At 43.1% G+C, this 26,473-nt stretch overlaps 1 protein-coding gene and 2 long non-coding RNA genes across 11 annotated transcripts; 2 read left to right on the top strand and 1 right to left on the bottom strand.

The window, feature by feature from the left end:
* The first annotated feature begins 8,135 nt into the window (after positions 1–8,135).
* LOC133157460 (CD82 antigen-like) lies at positions 8,136–19,932 on the top strand. Of its 9 annotated transcripts, XM_061284000.1 has the most exons (8): positions 8,961–9,139; positions 10,813–10,870; positions 11,915–11,987; positions 14,665–14,792; positions 16,037–16,111; positions 17,770–17,844; positions 18,504–18,588; positions 18,819–19,932. In XM_061284000.1, exons 2-7 carry the CDS (start codon positions 10,823–10,825, stop codon positions 18,513–18,515), a joined length of 411 nt encoding a protein of 136 aa, XP_061139984.1. In that variant the 5' UTR covers positions 8,961–9,139; positions 10,813–10,822; the 3' UTR covers positions 18,516–18,588; positions 18,819–19,932. The 9 variants fall into 9 exon arrangements, with proteins under 9 accessions (XP_061139981.1, XP_061139980.1, XP_061139978.1 ...); XM_061284002.1 differs by lacking the exon at positions 18,819–19,932 and having other exon boundaries at positions 8,971–9,139; positions 17,793–17,844; positions 18,504–18,522; XM_061284003.1 differs by lacking the exon at positions 17,770–17,844 and having other exon boundaries at positions 8,984–9,139.
* Positions 13,800–16,186, bottom strand: LOC133157462 (uncharacterized). Its single transcript, XR_009715013.1, has 2 exons — positions 16,045–16,186; positions 13,800–14,824 (listed from the first exon to the last, which is right to left on the bottom strand). It is a non-coding gene; the product is annotated as an uncharacterized LOC133157462 (long non-coding RNA).
* Positions 19,933–21,034: 1,102 nt separating the features above from the next.
* On the top strand, positions 21,035–22,830 carry LOC133157360 (uncharacterized). Its single transcript, XR_009715002.1, has 3 exons — positions 21,035–21,220; positions 22,603–22,693; positions 22,781–22,830. It is a non-coding gene; the product is annotated as an uncharacterized LOC133157360 (long non-coding RNA).
* The last annotated feature ends 3,643 nt before the right edge of the window (positions 22,831–26,473 follow it).

Below are 26,473 nucleotides of genomic sequence, written 5' to 3'. Positions count from 1 at the left end.
CCGGAGGGCCGGACAAGGAGCAGATGGACGTAGGCGTTGTGTGAAGTCATATAAGCGACCTGTAAAGGTCATTGCATAAAAGATCTTGGCCTTTAGTAGGTAGTAAAGCATGGATATTCCAAACAATTTTTTTGAAAACAAATGCATTTATTAACAGCATTAAAAAAAAAATAATTCACTAAAAAACTGCTATCAGTGATTCTCATAAAATACGACACTGTTATTATGAAGAACAATCTCCATCACTTCAGTGCCTGCAGGTCAGATTAATGCAGTGCTTCTCAAATAGTGGGGCGCCCCCCTTGGGGGGCGCCGTGCTATACCTGGGGGGGCGCGTGTGACCCTGGGGAACAGGCTTTTTTTTTGCAGTACTAGAATAAAGTGTAATTGCGCATCTTCCCAGCAGGGAGCAGTGGCGCTCTCATTGTTACTTCTGTGACGTTTGCGACAGTGCAACATTTTACGACTTACAAGACAAGTTAGGATAGTCACGGTGGGGAGGGGGGGCGCGAATAGTTTTCTTCTTGCTAGGGGGGGGCGTAACAGAAAATAATTGAGAAGCACTGGATTAATGAAAGATGTTTATCTTATGAGATCACATCAAACGGCAAACATTCTGACCAAATATATCATCTTGAAGAATCGGTGAAAGCATACATCCAAATAAAGTAATCAAAACAGCAACACGGTGAGGGGTATCTGAAAATCAGAGCAGAGTTTTAACTCGCAAACACCTGGTAACAGAGGTGAGGAAACGGGAAACACCTCCTTAAAGTAAGCCTTAAGAACTTTACAGGTTAAGATTAGTCGCAAATAGGTGGTGCATCAATGTCCTTGAGCATCCAGCATTGTTTGAAAACGAGAATGGTCGCTAGTTTCAATCCCTGCTATGTGTACAAATCATATTCAAAATGCATTTTTTTACAATAAACTTGAGAGCCTCCCGTTCATTTTCAGTGGGAACAGTGTTGTTGGTCTCCCTTTTTTGCTAGTGCGTCATAGTCTGGAGTAAAATTTTTTGTGGCAATTCTTAGGCGAGATCCGAGGTGTTGGTCCGTTTACCTTGATCTGTGACGGGTTGATGTTGATGTGGCTGAACGTCACGTCGCGTACGTCGAGCCAAATTGTCCACTCTTTTTTAACATTCGGCACTCACTTCTTTTTTTCGGGCCACTCATTTTAATGGAAGGATTCCAGGGGAAGGTTTGTGGGTGGCTTTAGCGCAAAACTGCATCTGAAAGCTCAGCGCGCGAATTATAAGAATGCTGTCGTCAAAACCCACGCTCTAAATTCGGGACTGATACGAATAGAGCGAGAGTGCGCCATGTCCGTACACGCACTTGTGAGTGTGCACCGAGCTTTCTGACACGGCTTCCGGTAGTAAATGCGCAGGCGAGCGCTTTGCCATCTACTGGGAAAACGCAGTCATTGCAGGCAAAATGGCCAAAAAAAAAAGGTTTAATAATACAATTTGTTCAGGGTTGGCGGGCCGGATTAAACGGTCCCGTGGGCCGGATGTGGCCCGCGGGCCGTAGTTTGCCCACCCCTGTGATAGAACAATCCACCAATCCCAAAAAAACTCAACTCAAAAAACTACTGGCAAATTAATCTGAATTTTTCTTTGCTTTTAGATTTAACGAACTCAATTTCTCAGATTTAGCTCGCATATAGCAGCTTGTATAATTTTATATCACCATCAATCAATTATTCCTATTAAATGTAGCATTGCAATGTCTTAAATTCACAATTTTGCTTCTTCCAATTCCTGAAAGCATGTTCTGTCGTTTCTTTTTCAAATTTCTCATGAGGGCTCAACACTTAACATGCACTAGTGTGGATAAATTTCTGCTCGCAAACACATTTTTCTCTTTTCCTCTCATTTTTATCTTTCCAAATCGTTTCTGTTCTGCGGTGCAAATTGGATAGACCACAATCTAACAAATTTCTTTACACTAAAAGTTTAGCCAATCTTCATCATTTTAACACACATGCACAGCTCTCGCGCGCGTAGGGCAGGTCCCAGCACCAATGATTCGTCACAGGCTGGCCATTTCCTGTGGTCGATCATGAGCTAGTCCCTCCCACGCACACGAGGACAGTACATTTTAATTTTTCATTTATCTTCTAGAAGCAAGTTGCATTTATTTACCACTTGATTTGCAAATTTGAACTTTAGTGTACACACACAATTTGATCTCTGGTCATTTGTCATTGGGCATACAAACAGCATTGTCATACGTCTTGCATGGACAAGAGCTCTAATAATCCAGAAAATGTTCCAATAATCTGACAATGACATGTTTTGCTGTCATATGGGCATCTATTCTTTCTTTCTCTGTATTAGCATGAGGGGTCAAAGGAGAGGAAGCTTGTCATGCTGTAAATGTTTGATTTTTTATGTTAAATTTTTCCTCTGCCTCTTCCTCTGCCCCTTGACTGGCACCGCTTTTTTTTTTTTTTTTCTAAAACACTCTCTTGACCAGTGTCCACGTTTCCCACAGTTCCAACAGTTGTCAAAATCTGATGGGGGTTTTGAATTATATGGTGGCCTTCGGCCTTGTTGGTCTCTCTCTCTTCCTCTCCCCTTTGGGAACTTTGGGAGAAGATCGTTGTATCTTCATTTAGATCAGGGGTCTCAAACTCAATTTACCCGGGGGCCGCTGGACGTAGATTCTGGGTGAGGCTGGGCCGCAGCAGGTTTTTCACAAGAAAAGCTCTTACAAAAACATTCCAGTGTTATCAAAAGTCTTTGTTTATTCATCCTTTTTTGTCTTAGAAAATTTAAATAAATTAACAACTCATAAGTTAAAAAAAAATCAGTAAGAAATAAAATAACAATAATAATTCAGCAGATATAGAAGACTGAATAAACCAAATATAGTTGCTGACTAGAGAAATGTAATTATTATTCAGATTCAAATATCTGTATTAACAGCTCTTTAACCTGTAACTTTCTGAACATGAATGGAACATTGAACATAAACTGTTATGAACATGGCTTCTTCTGCCTACTTCTTACTGCTAGAGACCTGGCAGCGCTTCCTCTTGCATAGCCGAGCCACATTTGGCTTAAGGGAGGAGGCAGTCGAGACCCTCAGTAGGGCTTGAAGATGCTCATCTGTTAGTCTGGACCTGTACTTGGACTTATTGAAGTTCAAGGTAGAGAAGAGCTTTTCACACAAGTATGTGCTGCCAAAAAGACACATGATCCGCTTGAACATTCGGGAAAGCTCAGGGAAGCTGGGGGGCAATTCTCTCAAAAATTGCCCAAGCTTGTCTGCTTTCCCACTCACCTCCCTGAACTTGGCTTTGAGTTCAGAGTTGCACTGCAGGTCAATGAGCTCCATTTGAAGCACAGGGGGGGCGTCTTGCACATCAAAGCAGAAGGGGTCTGCAAAAATTTGAAATGTGGCTCTGTGCGTCTTGAAGTCTGCAAATCTCTGTTTAAATTCCTCTTCTAGCTTTAAAATGGCATCCACATACTTCTCACTACTGAATGGTGTGCCTGAATCAATGAGTGCTTTGCATGTTGGGAAATGGCAAAGGTTTGTCTGAGAAAGATGGGCTTTCCATAACATGAGTTTTGTAGAGAATGCTCTCACGTTGTCATAGGCAGCACTGACAAGTTGCCCCTGGCCTTGCAACTTCTTGTTCAGTACATTAAGCTCATGTGTAATATCAACAAGAAAAGCCAAGTCCATGAGCCATTTGGGGTCACTTAGCACGGGAACAGCAACCCCATCTTTCTCCATGAAGTCTTTCACTTCCGCTCTCAACTCAAAAAATCTCTTCAATATGCTTCCCCTGCTGAGCCAACGTACCTCGGTGAAGTAGAGCACATCCCCATATTCTGACTCCATTTCCTCTAAAAAAGCACGGAACCTTCTGTGCTTTAAGCCCCTGGATCTGATGTAGTTGATACATTTCACAACGACAGACATAACATTGTCAAACTTCAGGCATTTGCTGCAAAGGGCCTGCTGATGGATAATGCAGTGCAGAGCAATGGCCTCCTCCACACTCTCCTCTTCCAATTTTTTTTTAACGAGTGCCACCAGTCCATTTTTCCTCCCTGTCATTGATGGCGCTCCATCAGTTGTTATTCCAACAAACCTCTTCCATGATAAACCGGCATTCTCAATGGCATCACATAGCTGGTGAAATATCTCCTGAGCGGTGGTCTGGCCATGCATTGGAATAACTGAGAGCAGCTCCTCTATGACTTCAAAATTGTCATCAACACCACGGACATAGATGGCAAGCTGGGCAGTGTCGGTGATGTCTGTGGTCTCATCAAGAGCGACTGAGTATACACTGAAACATTTTGCTTTTTCACACAGTTGATCATAAACGTCACTTGACAGATCAGTAATGCGCTCTGCCACAGTGTTGGCAGAAAGGCTGATGTTGCTAAACTGACTTTGTTTTTCTGGACAGACAATACTTGCAGCCTGTAATATGCAGTTTTTGACAAATTCACCTTCTGTGAATGGCTTTCCTGCTTTAGCAATCATCTCGCTAACAACATAGCTAGCTTCGACTGCTGCATCATTCTCTTTGGTTGCTTTCTTAAAGAAATCCTGTTGCCTCAGTAGACCTGTTTTAAGATTAACAACCCGGTTGGCTCTCTCATCTCCCTGGCATTTCTCATACTCCTCAGCATGTCTAGTTGTGTAATGACGTCTCAAGTTGTATTCTTTGTGCACTGCAACTTTCTCTGTGCAAATAAGACACGTCGGGATGCCCCTGTGCTCAACAAAGAAATATTGCACTTCCCACTTCTCTTGAAATTGTCTGTGCTCATCACCAACCTTTCTCTTCACTGCAGGCTTTGAACAAGACATGTTTGGGGCTTTTGTAATATTATTTAGTTGTACTTGATGTCACTGTCGCGTTTCAGTTTCGGTGTTTTTCGGCGCTTCCGCATCCGGTCACATTGCCGCGCGTTCGCAATCATAGACATAATAAAAGGGTAGACCCCGCTGGGGATGCTGCGCGGCGAGAAATGCGGCCGCCATCTTGGTCAGATGACCAATCGCTAATTCTGTTGTCACAAGCCTGAGCTACGGGAGCCCACAGGTGTTAAAAATATAAAACCCCCAGATGCATGTGAGAAAAAATGCGCGGGCCGCATTAACACAAAGATTTTATTTCAGGCAGGGGGCCGCAAAACATTGTCCTGAGGGCCGCAATTGGCCCGCGGGCCGCGAGTTTGAGACCCCTGATTTAGATCATTATCATCATCTAGATGAAATACATCAGAACATTTGCCTTTTTGGATAACTTTTTCAGCATGCCTGTCCCACTGCATAGTTGTTGTATACAAGTTTTGCACACGAGCGGAATGTCTCTCTTGCTCTTCTGCTTGAGCTGCGGCTGGAGCCGTGGCCGGGACAGTGCGCCTGCGCACTGTGGCCTCATTGTCTTCCGGCCTGACAAACATGGTCGCAGCACTTTTCAACTTTCTGTCTTTTGTCTTTTGGATTTATTCTCTTCTCTCTTGTGAAGCTTTCAACCACAGTCTAGCACAATTCAACTCTCTCTCTTTTCTTTTTCCACTTCAGCATGTATTACATACAATCAAGAAATCTACTCGCCATGAACTCATCTCCTTCAAGAGCTAGAGATTTATCGTTTTTATTTCCCATCTTAATTTGGTATTTTAGGTTTATACAATTATTATTATTATTATTAATTATTATTATTTTTTAATTTATTCTTTTTCTTTGAGGATCCTCAATGCAAGTTTAAATTGACCTTTGAACAATTACTAGCCTGTATTATCTTCGTGGATCAATGCTAGAACTGCTATTTAGTCAATTTATCCTACCAGTCACTCTCAATCACACAAACTCCAGCGCTTTTTTATTTTTAGGCCTATCCAGGATGGATGAAAAACCCTTCCAAACAGCTTGGAAAAACGGACAAAAAGAGAATCTACGCCCTCCTTCAATTAAGAAAAAAAAACTCTGTTTTTTCTTAGCCCGTTCCTTCCACTAGGACTAGAATCCCAGCTGTTTCCTAGCTTGGAAAAACCAAAGCTGTATCTCATAGCTCGGACAAACCAAAGCTGAATCTCATAGCTCGGACAAACCAAAGCTGAATCTCATAGCTCTGACAAACCAAAGCTGAATCTCATAGCTCGGACAAACCAAAGCTGAATCTCATAGCTCGGACAAACCAAAGCTGAATCTCATAGCTCGGACAAACCAAAGCTGAATCTCATAGCTCGGACAAACCAAAGCTGAATCTCATAGCTCGGACAAACCAAAGCTGAATCTCATAGCTCGGACAAACCAAAGCTGAATCTCATAGCTCGGACAAACCAAAGCTGAATCTCATAGCTCGGACAAACCAAAGCTGAATCTCATAGCTCGGACAAACCAAAGCCGTGTCTCATAGCTCGGACAAACCAAAGCTGTATCAGCGCTTTTTAAAAAAAAAAATATTATTTTATTTTATTTTATTATTATTATTATTATTTTCTTTTTTTAACTTACGTGTCTCCTGGTTCGTTGCATCGCCGGGTCCCGCCAAACCACTTCTGTCAGACGAAGGCAGACCTAAGATGCTGGCCCAGCGAAGAAGTTCTCTTCCCAGGACTTTCTTTTCCAGGTCCTCCTAATGGACGCTGGCTTGTCGACAATGCAGCACGTCTTCCTCCGTCAGTCAGAAGGTGGGTATGAGGGTCCCGGGTTTCGGCACCAAAATGTTAGGGTGGTGCTCACTCTAACTTATTTTGCAAGAACCACTCGGAGACAAGTTAGTCGTTTTGGGCACCTGCAGGCGGAGAGTCCATTCGTCACTGTGCGTACAGCAATGATCGAATGACGTCTGACTCTCGCTTCCCACAAGACCATCTTTATTAGGAGAAAAAGGGTGGGGGTGACAGTGGACTGAATAGACAAGTAAAAAAGGCCCTTGACCTCTAGATTATCAGGGCAGGGGATGTTTTACGACATTGTGTAGGATGGAACAAGCTAGGTTATTTATTACTGGTTACACACCAACATAAGCATAAAACTAATCTACCAAGGTTATTCATTACTGGTTACATACATTCCAACATAATCATATGATCAAGATAGTATTGGAAAACCCTGACACCCGCTACAAATAATACAATCACGCTTTGGACTGACAGTAGAAAGCAAGGAGGATAAAAGAAGCCCTCCTCCTTGACACCTTTTGTGTGAGCGTAATGTATGCAAATCTCAATTTAGCCCCCATGTGCCCTCATTCCGCTTTTCAGCAGGGCTCAAGACAGAAACGGGGGTAATTAAAACCCATCTCATGCAATAAGGCAGTTGGTTGGCCTCAGAGAAACGCCCGCAAGGTGATCAATACCTGAGCATATGATTATGATTTAGAGGAGGCGTTTAACTGCAGCTCTAAATCAATTTCCTCTGCGTTAAGCCTTCAAGCTTCTCTCAACCTGTTCATCCACATCTGTAATGTTGAGTGGACAGAATTCAAATAAAGACAATGGGAGTGAACAAGTGAATTGTAAAAGTGGCACAGGCTCTATCGCTGAAGTTTGTTTGATTAACAGGGCCATGGCGAGGCTTCAGCACGAGGGACGACGGTCATGACGGGCGACTGCGTAACATGCGTCAAATACTTCATGTTGATCTTCAACACCTTCCTTGTTGTAAGTATTTCTCATCTCCAATTATGTGAAGTCAGTTTAGAGAATGAAGACCCCAGTGAATAACTGTTTGACGGTAGCCACATTTGCATTTTAATAATCTTGATCTTAACTGAACACTGCATCTGATTAATCTTTTGTCTTAGTCTTTATTCTTGTGCCAAAATAAAATAGATAATAGCCATCCTCCATTGTTGTTCTCGGATGCAGTACCAGTGTTTCCATGAGATTCTAACATTACAACTTTGTGTCTCCTTCAACTGGCCCGACACATCCCTCTGTCAGATGGCAGGGTGTTTCCTCCTCGGTGTGGGATTGTTGGTGTTGTTTGGAACGGCAGTGCTGAGTGAAATGCTGATGCAACACCTCGTGTTGTCAAAAACCATCTTTGCCGTGCTGGGCATCGGAGCCTTGCTCTTCCTACTGGGCTTCGTGGGCTGCTGCGGAGCCCTCCGTGAAAATAGGTGTCTGCTCTTCTTTGTAAGTACATGACGTGCTGTTATGTGCTCAAGTTACTCTTTATACCAGAAAACCAACTCATAGTCCAACAAAATAAAATGGGATTAAATTGGCCAATAGAGGAGTCCACTTATTTGGTGCTTTGACAGCGCTTTACAAAGCCTTTTTTTTTTTCTTTTAAACATATCTATTGAATCCAAGTTTCACTTCAACCTATGGAAGAGTTACTTTACGGAGATACTGTCCACTATACTAACGAGGAAGGTACCAATGAATTAGTGGCAAAAATATTACACCTCTGAAACACTGGTTAGTGGATCTTTTTTAAGAAAAGATGGGGATAAGATATAAGCGCTCCCCGCCGGGGAATCGAACCCCGGTCTTCCGCGTGACAGGCGCAGATACTGTCCACTATACTAACGAGGAAGGTACCGTCGGACTAGTGGCAAAAATATTACACCTGTCAAACACTGGTTAGTGGATCTTTTTTAAGAAAAGATGGGGACAAGATATAAGCGCTCCCCGTCGGGGAATCGAACCCCGGTCTTCCGCGTGACAGGCGGAGATAGTGTCCACTATACTAACGAGGAGGCACCAATCAGTTTGTGGCAAAAATATTACAGGTCATAAAAACTGGTTAGTGGAAGTGATTTTTTTTAAGAAAGGGTTGGCATAAATAAACGGTCACTCCCCATTGGGGAATCAAACCCCGGTCTTCCGCGTGACAGGCGGAGATACTGTCCACTATACTAACGAGGAAGGTGATTAATGACGGGTGACTATGTTATTTTATTCAATATCATTTAGCAAAACTGGCCGTAGTTATACACTATGTGGAAAACTCCAAATAAAATGCGTGGCTTAACTGTATGGTGGTGAAGGAACAAGAGTGGGTCAAACCAAGTCGACCGCGCGGGGGTGTACTCTTGTGGGAATGAGCGCTTCTCAGGACGCGCATGCGCATAATCTCACCAGCAAGCAGGCAGTTGGAGTACCAAGACTCGAAAAACATCGGTGATTTGAAAGAAACAAGTAAATTCGTCTTAATATTATTGAGGTTTTTATCTCGTACGAACTAATTTAAAAGGTATACTGTAAACCGTTGCTTACCTTTGTCGTATTTTTGCCGTTCCTTGCGTGTGAATTATTTTGTTGTTGTTTTGGCCCCAAAGTAAAAACGTCGACTTTCCAAAATGGCCTAAGTACTTTTAAATTTTGTATTTCACATCTGAAATTTACGAGCAGTCGGCTACGTGACCACAGCCCATGGTGCTGAAAGTCAAGGCAAAACCACAAGCTTGTCGACGATGTTGAGCCCTGAAGGTTATTACCACAGCAGCAGCAGCAGCACTTTTATTCATATCTGGGCTTTATTCCAGTTAGCCTAATAGCATGGTCGGCTAATAGGGGTGTAAATCGCGGGTTTACCCCGATACGTGATAATATCGATATAAAGAACTACGATACGATATTTGCCGATATCTTAAAGCCTGCTGCGATTCATTCACGATATATCACGATATAGTGCTCTACGATCGATTTTTTTTTTTTAATAAAAAATATAGAACAATATCCTGATTTACAACAATTCATACGCAAAATCAACAAGGTACTGCAAACTCTTTATTTAGGAAATTACAAGAGTATTGTAGTATACAAATTGCTTACTTTAACACTGAACTTTGATGTCGTGTTTTTTCTTTAAATGTGCGGCGAGATTTGTGCTCCCTGAATATTTGATCACCGCATGGCAGGATTTACAAACTGCACGTGTCTTGTCCGTTGAGCAATCTTTTCTTTGGAATCCAAAGTGCTTCCAAACGAATGACTTGAAGCCTAAAGGGGAGCAAATCTCCTCGTCTTTTTGGACACTAGCCATAGCACCAGCCCCGGAGCCGCGTACTAGTTGTCGACTCCCCTTTCACGTGCAGCAACGCCGCGCACTGCTCCCTGCTCCCGGAAAGAGGAAGCAAGCAACCATGAACTGGATTTCAAAATAAAGTCGCGTCTAATGTCCGAGGTCAAACACGGCGATATAAATCGATGTTTACCTTTAGCATCGATGCCAATAAATCGTAGAGCATTATATCGATTAATCGATGTGTATCGATGTATCGTTACACCCCTAGTATCGATGTATCGTTACACCCCTAGTTCCTACTGTTCTTGTATGTGGCGCTGGTCTGGTGTACAGCTGTTTCTCAAAAGGAAAGCATTGCTCATACTACTGAGATGCAGTCATACACAGGGAGGACTTGTTCTGTCATGCCATTGTGACAAAGTGTAGCAAACTAGTTGCGACGCAGATGGCACTTTATCGTGTCCAAACTGTGTATTGTCAGACGGCCTCTGTTCCACTTTTTCAGGCTTGTACGTCATCTGGTCACATGGTTTATGCTTTTGCAAACTTGTTGCGACAAGTAAAGCCAGCTTGCTTTTGATTACATTAGTGGGCTTTGTCACCAAAGTGTGCCATTTAGACTTTGTAGGGTCTTTGTGAAGAAACCTAATAATAAAAAAACCTCTTCACAGAATTGGTAAGCATCGAAACTTTCCATTCTTCTTACACTGTGGTTTGACCTTCTCCAGAGTAACTGCTTTTGTATAATTATCTCTTCTCCATCTGTGTTTTTTACATTTCTTGCACACGGTGGCTATCCAAAATAAAAAGCAACCGCTGCACTGTGTTTACTTCTGTCTGGCAGAATAGCAACTATGTCCGTCGCCAAGTGTTTCCTCGTCATCCTCAATGTCATCATCTTTGTAAGTAACCGCCGATTCACAATTGTGCATTTGGTCCTGTTTCACTTTTTTATTTCTAGGAATTAAACCGTTTTCGCTTACTACGTTGCTACTGTCAAGTATTTAGGATTATGTTTTGCAAGTATTCCCCCCCTTTCCCCCCCATGTGGAGCACCAAATGTCCCACTTGGTTTGCCTGGTGGCACAGCCGAGCCCAGCAGATGGTGTATTAAGGTTTATTGCCATCTTGTTTTGACGGGGCACAACATGAAGTCAGGGCCAGATGAAACTGAACTCTTAAAAATGAGGAAGTCTGGACCTTCCCAATGAGTTTGTATTCCTGAAAGAAAGCTTTGGATATGCGTCTTAGGAAGTGTGTGTTGCCGTCTGTCCATGTGTACACACATTAGTGGACGCCAGGAACTGGTGGGCTAATGATGACGGCCCGGGGCTCAATAGTCCAACTTAATGAACACCTCTCAACCAGGGCTCTAATTATTGCTCGAGTGCTGGGGAGGGGTTCCATAACCCCTCATCTACCACCCCAAAAAAAGCAAAAACACTGTGCCCCTCAACTGCCTAGCAAGAACCATCATCATCACATCAAAGGTTTGCTCTTAGCCTCATGACCTCATTAGAGGTGTACCAGAGTTTTTTGGGCAGGCTAAATATTCTACTCAAGAGATCGTGATGAAACAACTAGAACATAATACCTATTTTTTTTTGTCATTAGTCTGTAATGCAGTGCCATAATTAACAAAAGACAAGGACTGCAGAATAAAGGTTACTGTATCAACTATATGTATGTAGTACTTTTGTTATGTTGTATTTATCCAGTTTTGTAGCACAGAAGTTCACAGCAGTTTGCTTTCACACAATTCTGACACCCCAGTGAATGCACAGAAACATATGGAAGTAGCACAAATAAGGCTTACCAAGTGACAATTGGATTCATTTGAGATGTAACAGGCCTCATAACCAAAACTTGCACCCCAACAAGAGTTATTTAATTTTCCCTTAAGTGTGTGGTGGCCTGACTCTTTTCTATTGTATTTACTTTCTTAGGTCTTTGGAGTGTTGATCATGGGCTTTGGACTATGGGTTCTCTCTGATACCCAGCGTTTCATTGCTGTTCTACGTAAGTGTCTAAACGCACACACATGCACACACATGCTTGCCCTCCAACTGCCACGTCCTGGTGTGATAATGCTCCGTAAACATTCAGCACATTTGACCCCAGTCAGTTCTGCTGACTGGAGACTGCCTGCTCTATGGAATAAATGTTGATTACCTCTCAGGAGGCTGATCGCAGAAGAACAACGTAAGAATGTTCACACCAGACCCCAAAAGCTGAAACAATATGACTTATTCAGCCCCCCCAAAACCGCAGGCGGCTGAGTGAACATGCTCTTACCATTTCAAGACTTCTCAAGTTGTCTAGTCTCATCATGGAGAAGAACACTTTTTGTTTTTGTGCGACGGTGTACCTTGAACCCGGCAGCTCTCAATGTAATCTCACACCTCTACAGCTGTTGTTACGGTTCTAGTTCTACCCAAGAATCCAGAGCTTCCACGTAGTTGCAAACAGGAACATTATCAGATAACATAGCACAATGATAACATTGTTCAAAAATATAATGGAACTAAATTCCAGCGTTGCCTAAGAAGAGCAAACCAGGATGGAAAGGTATCAAGTATAAATCTGTACAGCTAAGCCCTTGCTTTATTCATTCCAGATGTATCTTTGCTTAGAGAAGCAAAGTTTCCTTCTCTCCTAAGTTGGAAATTTATTGTCGGCCCTTGTTATGGTTTGAAAGATATATATAGCATTTATTCCACCTGTCTTTGCATGCTAGTCTGAAAGAGGTCAAAAGTATATGGATGGTTCTCAGAAATGGTGGTCCGCTCCGGGCTGTGGACGATGACCCAGTTTACCCGCTTTAAAATCAATCACCAGATTTCACCAATTCCAATATTGCGTTGCCAATGCAGAGATGAACCCAAAATTAAACATTATTTGCGCGCGAATGTATTTTGCGCCGTCGATAATATCTGCTGCGACCACTTCCTGTTTGTGACTTGTCGACGTGTAAAGGAGCCCGAGAATCGATCAGTTTCAAAAGCAATTGGAACCAATAAGATGACTGAGCGATAGTGCATTACAATACCGTTAAATCGAGTTCCACACTGTCCATAATGTGACGATGCGTTTGCAGAAAAAAGGCACGCGATTACCTTGATCCACCTTCATCCCCAAAAGTCACACTCTTTGGCACATGACAGCATAGCGATTCAAGTGTACCAATAATTAGGTACTTGAGTGTTTTGCGTCCATGTAACAACTGAGTAGGCCACATCATTCAACAATCTCCTGCAAATAAAAGGCTGAGTCAACTGGTTTTATTTAGTCATAGCAAGCTGAAGGGAGGTTTGATTTCAAGCATGCATTTGTTTTTAATAGGCTCAGTTTTGGGCTCACCTCGCACACTCTTGGAACATGATTTCTAAGAATAACCCACTCGCACTCACAACACTTTGAAACCGTTCTCCAGATCTGTTTGAATTTCTTTCCAGTTCTATGATGAATTTAACACTAACAAAAACCTTGAGTCCTTAACAAGGCATATTTGCGTTTTGTCTTGTCTTCTTCCTGTTGCTGCCCGCAGAACATTCTCAGCAAGGTCCTTCAAAGCTGAGTTTGCTTATCAGCAGTCCAGGCATCAAGCACATAAAAGCAAGAATAGTATTTTTCATCCCTTCAAGAGCCAGCAGAGCTTTTATGATACCCCGGCTGCTCCTCCAAAGATAGTTGTGACCCTTCTTCCCTGAGCATCCCCCTCCATTTGGGACTCGGTGACCTTCCAACCCGGTCGCCCTTTCATTCTACTATATCGACCTCACTGAAAGTCTGTTGCTGCGGTGCATAGAAAAGCAAACAAAAACACAAAGCTTTGTGAAGCTATGTTTATTGATTCGCAGTATTCTCTGAAGTTGCACCATTGTTAGACATGAACTTTATCCTCAGTTTCCATTTATTATTATACGCTATATAAATAGAGGTTGCTTCCATAACTGCAGGCAAAAAGACATTGGTAGTACAGTATTCTCGTATGACTGGTTTAGAGTATGATGGATATTTTCATCATGTCTGGCCTAATGAGATGAGCACACAACCATGTAAAGCATCAGCGCACGATTAAGTATATGTGGTTGGTTGCCAAGAAGCGACAATGCGCAGCCGTGGATGAGCTGCAGCAGCTGCCAGGCCAGGCTCTTGGCAACGGTGTGGAGTGAATGATCTGATTCTGGCCAGTTTATTCCACCTTGGAAATATTCCACGGCTCTCATTTTCAGATTTTTTGTTATGGTTGGTTTTCAACACAGATAACACATGGCAACATAGTGACTTGTGATTGATCTCCTCTGGAAACTTCCAATCTACCATTGCATTCCCCCCAACTGTTCCAGAGAGGGCAGGCAATCAGTTAATCTCGCCACATATTTTACTTGTCTCGCTTCAACTCTAGCTAGCTGATAATGTTCGAGAAATGCTTTTTTGGGGAAAAAGTATTTCATTCTGTTTGCTTTAAGGAGCCTTGTTATTTTTTTGGTTCACTGTGACTAGCCATATCAAATTCGTTTGCGTGTGAGCTGAAATAATTTTGGAAACATTTTCTGTGGTTACAGCAGAAGAAGAAGAGCGGAGTTTATTAAGAAACCGCGTGGTTTCTTATCTCCCAAAAATGTCCAATGCAGTTTCGGTTCTTTTTTCCCCTCAAGTCTCATATCAACTATTGTTTTTTTCTTTTCTACAGAAGAATCGGCAGCTCGTCAGGCGAAAGTGTCTTCCTACATCTTCATTGGAGTGGGGTCCTTGTCAATAGCCCTGGGCTTCCTTGGCTGCATCGGAGCTATCTACGAGATCCGTTGTCTTCTCCGTCTGGTGAGCAGTTACATCCACTTGGATCTCAGACACTAACGGGACACATTCAATTGCAGAGACAGAGAGACGTGTTGAGATCAAAATAATGCTTATATTAAAAGAAAATGTTTGATAAAATATGTGATTCTCACAACCGAGTCAAAGTCCAGTCAAAGCAATCACAACACATCCACACAACGCTGACTACAACGATCAACTCTGATGTATGTTGTCTTTGGTTTTTTTACTCCGACCTCAAATTCGAAAGTCATGTCATATCCAGCAACAGCCCTGCATCTTAGTCATGACCACACGGCCAACTAATTGTTTTGCAAATCATGTTGGTCATCCAAGCTTCCCGTAATTCCCTTGCATTTCTTCCTGAGACTGAAATAGAGGAAAGCCTAAAACAGAGGCGTAGCCAGGAATTTTTCCAGTAGGGGCGCACGCCCACAGGAAAAAAAATCTAACATCACCCACGCCGTTCGCTGATCGCTAAAACAACATCCGGGTCAGGGAGGCAAACGGTGAATGGATAACATCGCGCACATAGAATAGCGCAAGCACATTCGCGCAAGACCAAAAGAAAAAAACGGCATGAAGATGAAGAATCGAAAAAGCTCGATTTTTTTTTTTTTTCAACCGGGGCGCAGAAAGTCCGAACCGGGGGCCTCTGGCCTAAAACCATGCTTTGCATGTCTACAAAAAAAGACCGTAGTAGTTAATCATCTCTTTATTGGTGTTCTCTACTGTTATTTCAAGCTATTATTAGAACAGAACCCATGTTTGCTTACAAGAAACCTGCTTGAATTGCACCTGTCTGGTTAAGAACACATGACAAATTCTTGCTGATGTGAAACCCGATAGCGTCTGTACTCATGTATGCTTGCAGCATGTGGTGACTGACCGAGATGGGTGCGCGTGGGGGGGACAGGGACAAAGGCCACAAAGATGTAGCGAATGGGCGGAGAAGGAGGGAGCCGGGGGGCTACGTTGCCTCTTGTGTTGGCCGTTAATTGTAGAGCTGCTGTTGACCTACTTCTTTTCCCAGGGACCGTAAGCAGCTGCCTCAGGACCTCCTAGCAATTTCCAAAACATACCACAAGCCCTAGAGATAATGTGTGAAACAGTGTCCTTCCCACACAGTTAAAAATGAAATGTGAAGAGGTCTGACTGGTTAAAATCTACATCACAGCCTTTATTATTGCTTGCAGTGTTTCTCGGTCTCATTTGAACATCACTCTTGTTGTGTTCATCCCCAACAGTACTTCACCTGTGTGCTGCTCATCCTTATCGCCGAAGTGATCATCGGAATTCCCATCTACTTCCAAAGAGATCGAGTGAGACGCTTACTTCTGTGTTCTTTTTGAGTTGCTCAGCCCTGCTCAGAATGCCGCCCGCCCGCTCACCCGCCACCTTTTCTCGCATTGCGGCAGCTGTGGCCTGCCAGGTGTTTGCGCTTCCTCATGCCACAGCTGTGAGCAGAAGCCTCCTGCTTCCTGTGGTGACACACTCTTTCATAGCGCGACAAGTGAAACGTCACAGGATGTTGTTGTTGTTGTTGTTGTTTTTTACTAAAGTGACATTGGAGGCTTTTTGTAAGCCAAATGATGTGGTAGCTGGGTTTTAGCATCACACATTCACCCAACTTTTGTGCAGTCGTGTTAGTTATGTAACCTGAAACCCGGTCGAAAATTGTGTAACAAATCTAATCAGCCTGAGTTTTTGAGAGTACACTGACCCCTACTGGATAGAGCTGCAACTCACTGGCTTGCGTGAATGTTTTTGCTTTGCCATTTAAAAACACAAGCCTAATACGTAATACAGACATTAACAAAAAAAAACATCATTTGTCTGATTATGATCCAATGTTTAATTTCGTTATTCGTTGTCTGCTCCCTGGTCATACTCGATCGAATGTGAGACACTTGAACAGAGGAACTAAATAAAGTGTAAATACATCTATGAGAAAAACTAATTGACAGTATCACAGCACAGTATCAAGAGCATCAGCAACGAAGTGGGTGGAAAAACATCAGAGCAGCCTGTAACTTGTAAGCCACCTACAAGGCCAATTGGCCAAAAATAGATGAAAAGCGACATCCTTCCATTTACCAGAAGTTGCGTTAACCCAGTGCTTCTCAATTATTTTCTGTTACGCCCCCCCCCTAGCAAGAAGAAAACTTTTCGCGCCCCCCCCCTCCCCACCGTGACTATCCTAACTTGTCTTGTAAATCGTAAAATGTTGCACTGTCGCAAACGTCACAGAAATAACAATGAGAGCACCACTGCCCCCTGCTGGGAAGATGCGCAATTACACTTTATTCTAGTACTGCAAAAAAAAAGCCTGTTCCCCAGGGTCACACGCGCCCCCCCAGGTATAGCACGGCGCCTCCCAAGGGGGGCGCGCCCCACTATTTGAGAAGCACTGCGTTAACCACACCACCTCTTGGCCCAAATCACACATGGGGAAGGGGGATGGGGGCTGTTTTGACTGCCATACATCTAACATCAGAACTACTAAACTAAATACATAACATTTATCGAAATCAAATCAAAACAGTGCTGACCTCATTCATTTCGGGTAATCTAAAATAACTAGCCACAGTGTGTCTGCACAGTGCGTGGAGGGTGCTCTCCCAAGCAGGCCAATTGAGACCTTTCGTTCTCTGCTACTGCCTTGACGTGCTCCTTGTGTTTAAGGCTAACCACAGGGCAGGGCGGTGCCTGCCCCCCTTTTCCCAGAATAGGGTGAGGTTGTATCTCCAAAAGAGCTGTGAAGGCTGCAATGCTGCCACAGCTCTGTGATCTTGTACACAAGTAGAAGCTCAAGCTACGTTTGTGCAGCTTTTTAGCTCTGCGGAGCACCTGACAGGAGGCATGGCCTCGGGAAACATGTAAAGCAGATGCTGACATAAAGACAAGGGTGTTATTTGCCTTTGCCATTTAGAATCAATTTGATGTGGGCAACATCTTGACACAGATGTACTTAATACAGGTTTATTTATTGACTTACATCAGGGAGGGGGGCCTTTGTGACCAGCTCTCCTCGGAACTTCCCGTCTACCAAACGGTACGGTTTGTTGATGCTTGCTTGTGAAGGCCTCAACTTGCTGAATCTGCTGATCTTTTCAGCTTTTCCTGTGTTTTTGCTTTGCTCTTGCAAATGTTTGGCTTTGGGGGTTTCATTGGCCCAGGCTATGCTGCACATCCGCTACGGCTTGCTATTTTTTCCCTTTAACTCTCAGTGTCTTCATAATATGGGCAATTAATTGTGTGCGTGCGTTTTTTGTTTTTGTTTTTTTAATCATGTCCCTGTTGATTTGCATTGCCTCCACTAACAAGACAGCTGCGAAAAAAGAGGAACTGATTTACATAAACAGTGTGAGGGTTGCTATCTTCAGCATGCACACTGATTTGTATTTTGACAAAAGTGACATTTTTCTAAGGGGGAGCATTATTAGTATATTTCTTTTGAGAGGTAGGTTTTTCTATGAAAATTGATGCAAATTAATCTTCAAGAAAAACGTGTTTCAAAGGTGGTTTAGTAATGGGAAGAATAAAGCAAATCCCAGGAGAGGAAGTAAAGGAAAACTTGAATTAGGGACGACACCGTGAAGGAATCAACATCAACATTTTGTGCAGTTTCTTTTTGATAAGAGTCTGCCACTTCCCCTTTGTTAACTTTTTTTGTTTTGGTCATCTTTGTCTCCTTTTTACTTGCTTCCTTAGTGTGCCGCATGACCAGTGTGGAGATTTGGCTCCTGGAGAACTGTGGAGTTATTCTGGTGAATGTGTGGCAGTGGCTGTTTTAGAGGTATCCATTTTCTCTTCATAGTAGCACTGAAGCAGTAGATGGTTCTCCTCCTCCTCTGAGAATGACTTGAGGAAGATTTTGTGTTGTGTTTGCACTACGCCACACAATTTTCTTCAAATTGATCTATGCGGTGACTGCGAATAGCATAGTAATTGTAATATTGTATTGTATTGTAATGCATGTATGATGACACTTACATGTCATTGATTCATTTTTTTCTCCCCCGCCAGCTTCTCGGGATGATCCTCTCCATGTGTTTGTGCAAGAGTGTCGTACAGGAGGATTATACCAAAGTACCTAAGTACTGAAGTGCCACCCGCACAAACATACGTATGTGTACGTGGATGGACTCCTTTACGCTCTCACACCCTATCTCACATTCCTACACAAACGCACAGGCACACACACACACACACACGCACACACAAAGAGAGAAGTGTCTTGCATTCGAGGTTCTGTCTTGACGGCTGTGCAGATTTCTCACACCTTCAAACATGAAAAAGATTCCCAGATTGTTGACCATAGTGCGCAAGTTACCATTGTTGTCTTATAATAATAATTATTATTGTATATGTAATTTGAAAGGAGACCTTGTTTGTAGTTTATCCATTTGAAAGGTTGCAAACGTGAGTACGATTTTTTTGTTGTTGTCTCTCTGATGTTTCTTTCCGCTGACCACAATGAAGCGCTTAACAGAGAGAGCGAGAGCACTTTAGCTAGATTTGATGCAGCCGAGCCACCGGAGGCTCTCCTCACCTCGGAGCATCAAGATGAGTAGGAGATGAGAGGGTGCGAGTGGACGTGTGTGGAATTAATCTCACGCTTCTATTCCCGCTGCCACCGGGTGGAGGAGAAAAACCCTTGGGCAGGGCAGCTGCGGTGGAGGTTTTGGCTCACATCTCCAATTCCTCGTACGCCTGCGCCACTCCTGTATTTTTGAGTTTGCTAAAGGAGGCTTCATCCGCGTTTTTCTCAATGAAAAAGTTAGTGAACTGACAGTAGACTCTTGACTCTTTACTTCCTTGCTTGGTTTTCCTGATCTTCTGTTTTTCGGTCCCAACCCATTTCATTGGTAGATGACTTATTGAGCACATTGTACATGGACTCATGTCCTGTATTTGTTTTTCTGTTAATTTCCAAAAAGTATTGCTCTCCTATGTTTCATCTGCCAAATTTTAAAATTAATTTAACTTAACGATGAAGGCTATTTGCTGTTCTTGCCTCTTTTTTTTTTTTTTACACGTTGAAATAAAAAAGTTTTTCAAAATAATTTATGTGGATTTGTAAGAAACTTTTGTATGTTTTGTTACTCTGAAAACAGGTAGAATTAAAGGGGTATCCACATTTGCTTCTTTGTTTCTTTTTTGTACGCATAGGGTTGTACCACTGAAAACCAGTAGGTGGCAGTATAAACTAGGGCAAAATAAAGGTGGGTGAAAAGACCAAGTGGTTGTACTATATGTAGAGGGAAAAAAAGGAAAAGCGTAATCATGATTTTGGACATCGGTCCTATAATCGTCTTGACTTAAATTTAGAAAGGACCAAGCCACTTTAGATAACACCATTACGTACCCGTTATTTTCACATCAAGGCACAAGCAAAGGCCTTTAAATGGAGATGCAGCATTAGAATTCCTCATCCCTCCCTCAAGAGATCGCTCCAACTAATTCAACACGTCTGCATCTGGCCATGCTGAATTATAATCATTTTACTCCTTATCATATTTCAGACAATGAACAGCAGCTGTCACAGCACATAATTATTATTTGCATACTGAGCAAAAATTAAGCAACGTTAACTCTAGTAACTAATTCATGAACATGAGAGTTCAATTCATGTTGGACTTCTTTTTGAATTTAGATAGAAAAAAGAAAAAGTCCTCCCATCATGCAGCCGAAACAGTTCGCTTATGTCAGGACAATCCAGAAATCCAGACGGGAGCAGATGGGCAAAAATTTCCGTGACTTTGTGACTGGCCGTGGCTGTTGACTTGACTAACCACAGTGCTTTCCCATCCGAGACTGTTGGCAAAGATACGAAAGTATTCGTGCGGCAGTCAATTAAGTTTGATGACGTATACTCCAGCGAATTGATCGATCGGTCATCCGAGCTGGACTTGGAAAACCACTGTCAAAATCATCGCTCTCGCCGAGTTATCAGGCAAGTTTGTTTAATTGATAGCACACTCAAAGTGCATTTTGATGCTTAATTCCTATTGCACAAACACACTATTAATCCAAAAGCTGTGTTTATACGAGTGGAGACGCATAGAACATTAGTGTAAAGAAACGGTTTGACTTAATCTGCCTCTTGAAGTGAAATTGGATCATGATAGCTCTGCTGATTTTGCCCCTCACAACGCCCCCCAATAAGACAGCCAGAGAGGATCAGCCCATTTCCATTAAGTGTTTTAAATTGTTTCCGTGATATTCCGAGAGGTGGCAAGTGGCGGCAGGTCGGTGGGTGTCCTCCGCCTCATTTCCTGCCCAGCGGAGTGAAGAATCCAACAGCAGTGGAAAATAACCTCCCTTTCTCAGTAGACCCCTGCGGGCTCTCTGCTCAGATTGCTTGATCCATTTTCTGGTCTACACGTTTTGCGGTCTTCTGCTGCGCACGTGCGGCTTCTCTCCAGGTACCACAGACGCAAATCATACGTTAGGGTTACCAAAGGCTTTAAATTACTTGTCGTTGTGATCGGTAGTCTGCAGTGGCGTAGCCAGGAATCTTTCCAGTAGGGGCGCGCGCCCACAGAAAAAAAAAATCGAACATCACCCACGCCGTTCGCTGATCGCTAAAACGACATCCGGCTCCGGGAGGCAAACGGTGAATGGATAACATCGCGCACATAGAATAGCCCTAGTACATTCGCGCAAGACCAAAAGAAAAAAACGGCATGAAAATGAAGAATCGAAAAAGCTCGATTTTTTTTTCAACCGGGGCGCAGGGAGTCCTAACCGGGGCGCCGCCCAGGCTGGCCCCGGCGTGGCTACGCCAGTGGTAGTCTACTCTGTCTACGTATATCAGCCCCTTGATTGACAGGCAATTGGGGCTGGCTTTCCCCTTCACTCAGTCGGGCTACGTTCCAGTTTTCCAGTGACCCTGAACAGGATAAGCGGTGTAGAACACAGATAGCTGGAGACTATAAATTTCTAAACATATACCAATGAATAATATTCAATATTCTTTTGAATCATCTAATTTTCCCCTTTGGCACCGAGCTCCATCTCTGATCGGAAGGAGGTTCTCTTCTTCGTCTCTAGACATGCCTATCAAACTTAAAGGCAGCAATTATAAAAGAGAGCAGACTGCTAAAAGATAAGCCCAATCTCATTATTGATTGTTTCCTATGAATAAATGCATGAAGGAGACAAGCTGTCTTCCCGGCGAGCTTTTTGCTCCCATTTAACATTCAGCATTTCCTGCAATAAGTATTTAATACAATTAGGACTTAACATAATCAGCGTTACGAGCTCTAAAATATATATACGGTGTACGTCTTGTACAGTTCATAAAGGATTCAGAATATCCACTGCTCGCTTTTGATTGACACGCTTGCATCGAAGCTCATTAGATTAGCTAAGGTTGCATTTAAGATTCTTTTATAAGGTGCTTCACGGACATATGCTATTCTACCTGATGTGACGCAAATAATAAAACCACACGATATAGTCACACTAAAGATTCTCATAAAGTACTTGGAGGCACATATTATTCATCCTATGCGAAGAACGACTAGCCAGTCAGTGTTTTTAGAGTGTGTGAGGAGGGAATGTTTGATTTTGTATGTTGTATTATTTGATCTGTCATCTTTCTTGTATTCACTGGAAAATGTAAAAAATGTGTTTCCATAATTTATACAGTACATCCATGATATTCTATAACGATGTGAATCTGAAAAGTGTTATCAAATTCTACTTCCAGCGTAGAAGATAGTACCTTACCACCTGATATCATCGTAAACTGAGCGATGCTATCTGTGTAAAGGCTGAATGTTCCAATCCGCTTCTTCATTAGATTGTGCGAGCGCTGTCAGTGTTGTGGTCTTGGTGATGGATGGAGGTTGCCGCGCAGCTCCGGGCAGCACCGGGCTACTCATTAACCTATGGTAATGCACTTGTCACCCCCCACACAGAAAAGGCCTAGTTGCTACATTTGTTACGCGAACCTCCATCTATCTCACTCTCGCTTATAGTTTCGAAGAAGAATGCTGAGTGTGTGCCAAGTTGACCACAGCAGATGGAGGTGAGTGAATGCATCCTCTTCCTCGTCCTCTTATTCGAGCGACGGTATCTAATAGGATCGAGTGTTCCCTAACCTATTGGGAGCTGGGCTGATTTGAGTGTGTCAGCTCCCGCGGGGGTTGGGAGTGCTGCATTTGGACTACAAATGCGGCCGCCCCTTCAAATTGCCAAGAGGTGCAATCACGGCACGACTCGGGGTAAATGAGATTGTCGGACGGCGGTTAAGCGATACGCACCAACAGTCGTTTTATTATGTCTGCTGTGTCTTTACCGGATGTCTTCTTTACCTTCACTCAATTCTCTTGCTTGCCATCAGGCCTGCGAGTCATTTATTTATTTTTCCGCGTTCCGTGCCAGGAACGTAGCGGAGCGCTCGCGGGAGCTTTAGGAAGTCTGTCTGGAGCCACGACGGAGGCTTTGTGGAGAGATGGTAAATCAGTTTGGGGCTCTCGTGTTTGAAGCAGAAGGACACGAGGTCTGTGGTACTTTTGAGGCTGTTTAGTTTGGAGCTTTACAAGTAGCTGCCGTTATTCACTCTGTCAGCCGCTTGAGAGACGGGAGACGCCGAGTCCGCTCCCATCTGATGCTGAGCAGTCTTTGGAATTTACATTTTCCAGTGTTGGCAGCACTTGATCATGATTAAAGGAGGCGCGTGCGTGGTGCCGGGCCCGCCTCTTCTGTCGCTTTCATCCAACGCCTCGGCACTCTCTGAGGACAATCGAATGTGACTGTCTTCTTGTCCGTGGAAAATCATCGCTATTTGTTTAAGTTGGATAGCAGCTGCTTTCATTCAGGAAACACAGATAGAAAAGAAAAAAAGGAACACCTACACATGGAACGGACCGGGCCTTCCTGTTTAACGAACTAGCGCCGCTTCCTGAGGGGACCTTATCAAGAGACGCGGGTGACTGGTTGACATGTCTTTGTTCCTGTAGAGGAAAAACCTGTACCATATTTTGACAACACACACATCCCGACTATAGGATCGTTTAAGTCAGGGGTGTCAAACTCTAGCCCGTGGGCCAAATTTGGCCCGTAGAGTAATTATATTTGGCCCGTGAAGACAAATTGTGCATCGACGTTATATGTCAACAGTGAAATCGCAAAGTGTCTTCACATTTAAAAAAAAAATAGAGATGTTGCTAGCAATTTTTATCGCCAGTCATCTTTTTTTTTTATTTGAACATTTTTTTTTACTCGTCTCCGATTTCAAAACGAGTTTGTTATGCAGCTTGTACTGTATATAATATGAGACATTTATACATTTATCTGGGATACGATGCGGCCCGCGACAAAAATTTGTTTGACACCCCTGGTGATTGAATTCGTTTTGTTGAGTTTCCGATTAGATCATTTTTATTTTCCTCCAGAGCGCTCTTTTTTTTTTTCTCCGAGCGGCCCCGCCGCCTTCGAGCAAAAACGTGACGAGCTACTACTCTGAACATCATTGTAGATTAGTCAAAATGAAAAATCGAACCCCTTATGCTAGCCCTACGCTATGACCTTTGTCAAGGACTACCATTGCTGCTTGGCAGCTGACAGACAATCTGTCATTTTTTGATTAGAAAGACTCAGCTTTGCCATCACACCTTCAGCGTGAAAACATTAAAGCAAGAAGACTCTTCCACAGCCTGGATTTTTTTTTTTTCACGCCTTAACAAGCCTGATCTTGTAATGAGGGCCGAGTGGACACATCTTTAACATGGCGTCCCGCTGCGTTTCACGTGTGACCGTGCAGGCTAATGACAAAAACCAGGGAGAGGGAGAAGAACAAATCACACCCTTTAGTTTCAGAGAACATAATGCTCATTTATGCAAGAGCGTAATCAAAGAGGGCGGAAGGAGGCGACAGCAGAGCGGATGGCCTGCCGCGGAAGATCCTCACATGCTGATCAGAGGAGCCATGTTAATGAGATTCATTGACGGCGTATTACGGAGAACAGCCTGCCCCCCGCTGGGCCTGTCTGCCTTCTCTGTCTTTGTCTGTGTCATCCTCGCTTAAGTTTGACGCTCCAGGGATCTGGCCTTTTTTATCGAATAAATCACACCCACCGACCTTTTTAGCATCTGAACCGAGATCTCAACCACAGTCTTTTTTTTTTTAAACGTTATTTCATCATCCAAATATCGGATTGATGCTTTCGCTGAGAGTGTCAGTCACTCAGGTGGCGTCACTCACCAGACGGCTGTTATGTGTGTATCCAAATCCGCGTGGCAAATTCCTGAAGAACCATCTCCAGACTCAATTGGAGGGAAAGTAGAGGGAGTCCAGATGTTTTAGTTCAATAAGCTTAAGGATGAGTTCATGGCAAGAACTTCTGAGGCTTTTAGCTCTGTTGACCCAAGAAGGAAAGTCTTAATCCAGCCTGGTTCAACTATGTGCGATGCGTACATAGAAGAATGAAATGTGACCTATTTTACGCAAGCACAACGGAGGGTAAAAACGACGCACAGACTGAAGAAAATGGTGTGTACATGTAAACAAAGTACGGAGAGAGAGAATATTTCAATATGGACCTTTTTTCCAGAAGTGGGTTTTCTAAAAGGTTACTGTTTTTCGCCAATCAGAGTAAAATTCAAACAATCAGTTGACTCATAACTCAGTCAATAAGTGATTTTAGCGAGAAAAATGACTGGGTGGTCACAACACCAAACACCCACTACAGTACAGTCAGACTTACAATTAAATAAAAGTTCAACACAAATACAAATCGACAGAACAGCTAAGTTACACATACATTCTAACTTGAATGACGTCGAGGTAGAGCAAGCAGGGAAAAGAGAGCGGTGGGAAAATTATGAGTTACATTATTGAGGGTGACAGTCATGGAATAAGTTAGCATGCTATGATAGGTTTGGTGCTAGGTTACCTTCGCAACTGATTTATGGTGCATATTGTTATTGTTTCTTGAGGTTGGTTCTAACAAGCTACTTAAAAAAAAGTTATTGGCATAAATGTTACTTGTCAGAATACGTATGACTTTCACTTGAGTGTTTTATTAACTTCACTTTCCCTTGAAGTTGTGCTGATAATCAATTAACGAGCAAGTAATTTAATCTATAGTCACTTTTAAAATCAAATGACGAGGGACTTTTCGAATATGTAATCAGTCATGAAATCAGATTAATTTTTCACGGTAACTGTGACAACACAGAAATAGTTGAGACTCAGCAGTCGCACAAGTGTGTGCTCCGAGGTGAGCGGGTTTAATGGCCTCCCTCAGGCCGCACACTTCCTCAGTGGTTGGTGTCGTGCCAGAGAGCCACTGAGGTCACCAGAGGTCAAACTGAGGCGAGCTTCCTGTGGTGCTGCTTGCGCGCCCCGGCCACGATATCCATGTTTGACTGCGAACACAAACAAGCAACCATACACCGGCACCACCAACGCCGATGAAAATATGATTTGTAATACAGTTGAAATTAGCCCTACCCCCAAAATCCGATTCCTAATATAGTTTTGTAATTGAAAAAACGTCTGTAAATCTTTGACATTGCCAAATTTCAGATTGCATAAACTGATTCAACACTGAACTTTTTTTTGATTTATGAGTCATTATTAGAACAAAAGAATGGGAACAATAGATGATATTATGCAAACCCCGAACTGGTTTCCGGTCAGTTGCAGGACACATAGACAACCACTC

This window comes from Syngnathus typhle, linkage group LG7, assembly GCF_033458585.1.
Source record: "Syngnathus typhle isolate RoL2023-S1 ecotype Sweden linkage group LG7, RoL_Styp_1.0, whole genome shotgun sequence".
In the NCBI taxonomy this organism is placed as follows: domain Eukaryota; kingdom Metazoa; phylum Chordata; class Actinopteri; order Syngnathiformes; family Syngnathidae; genus Syngnathus; species Syngnathus typhle.
This window is presented reverse-complemented; position numbering and strand designations above follow the sequence as displayed.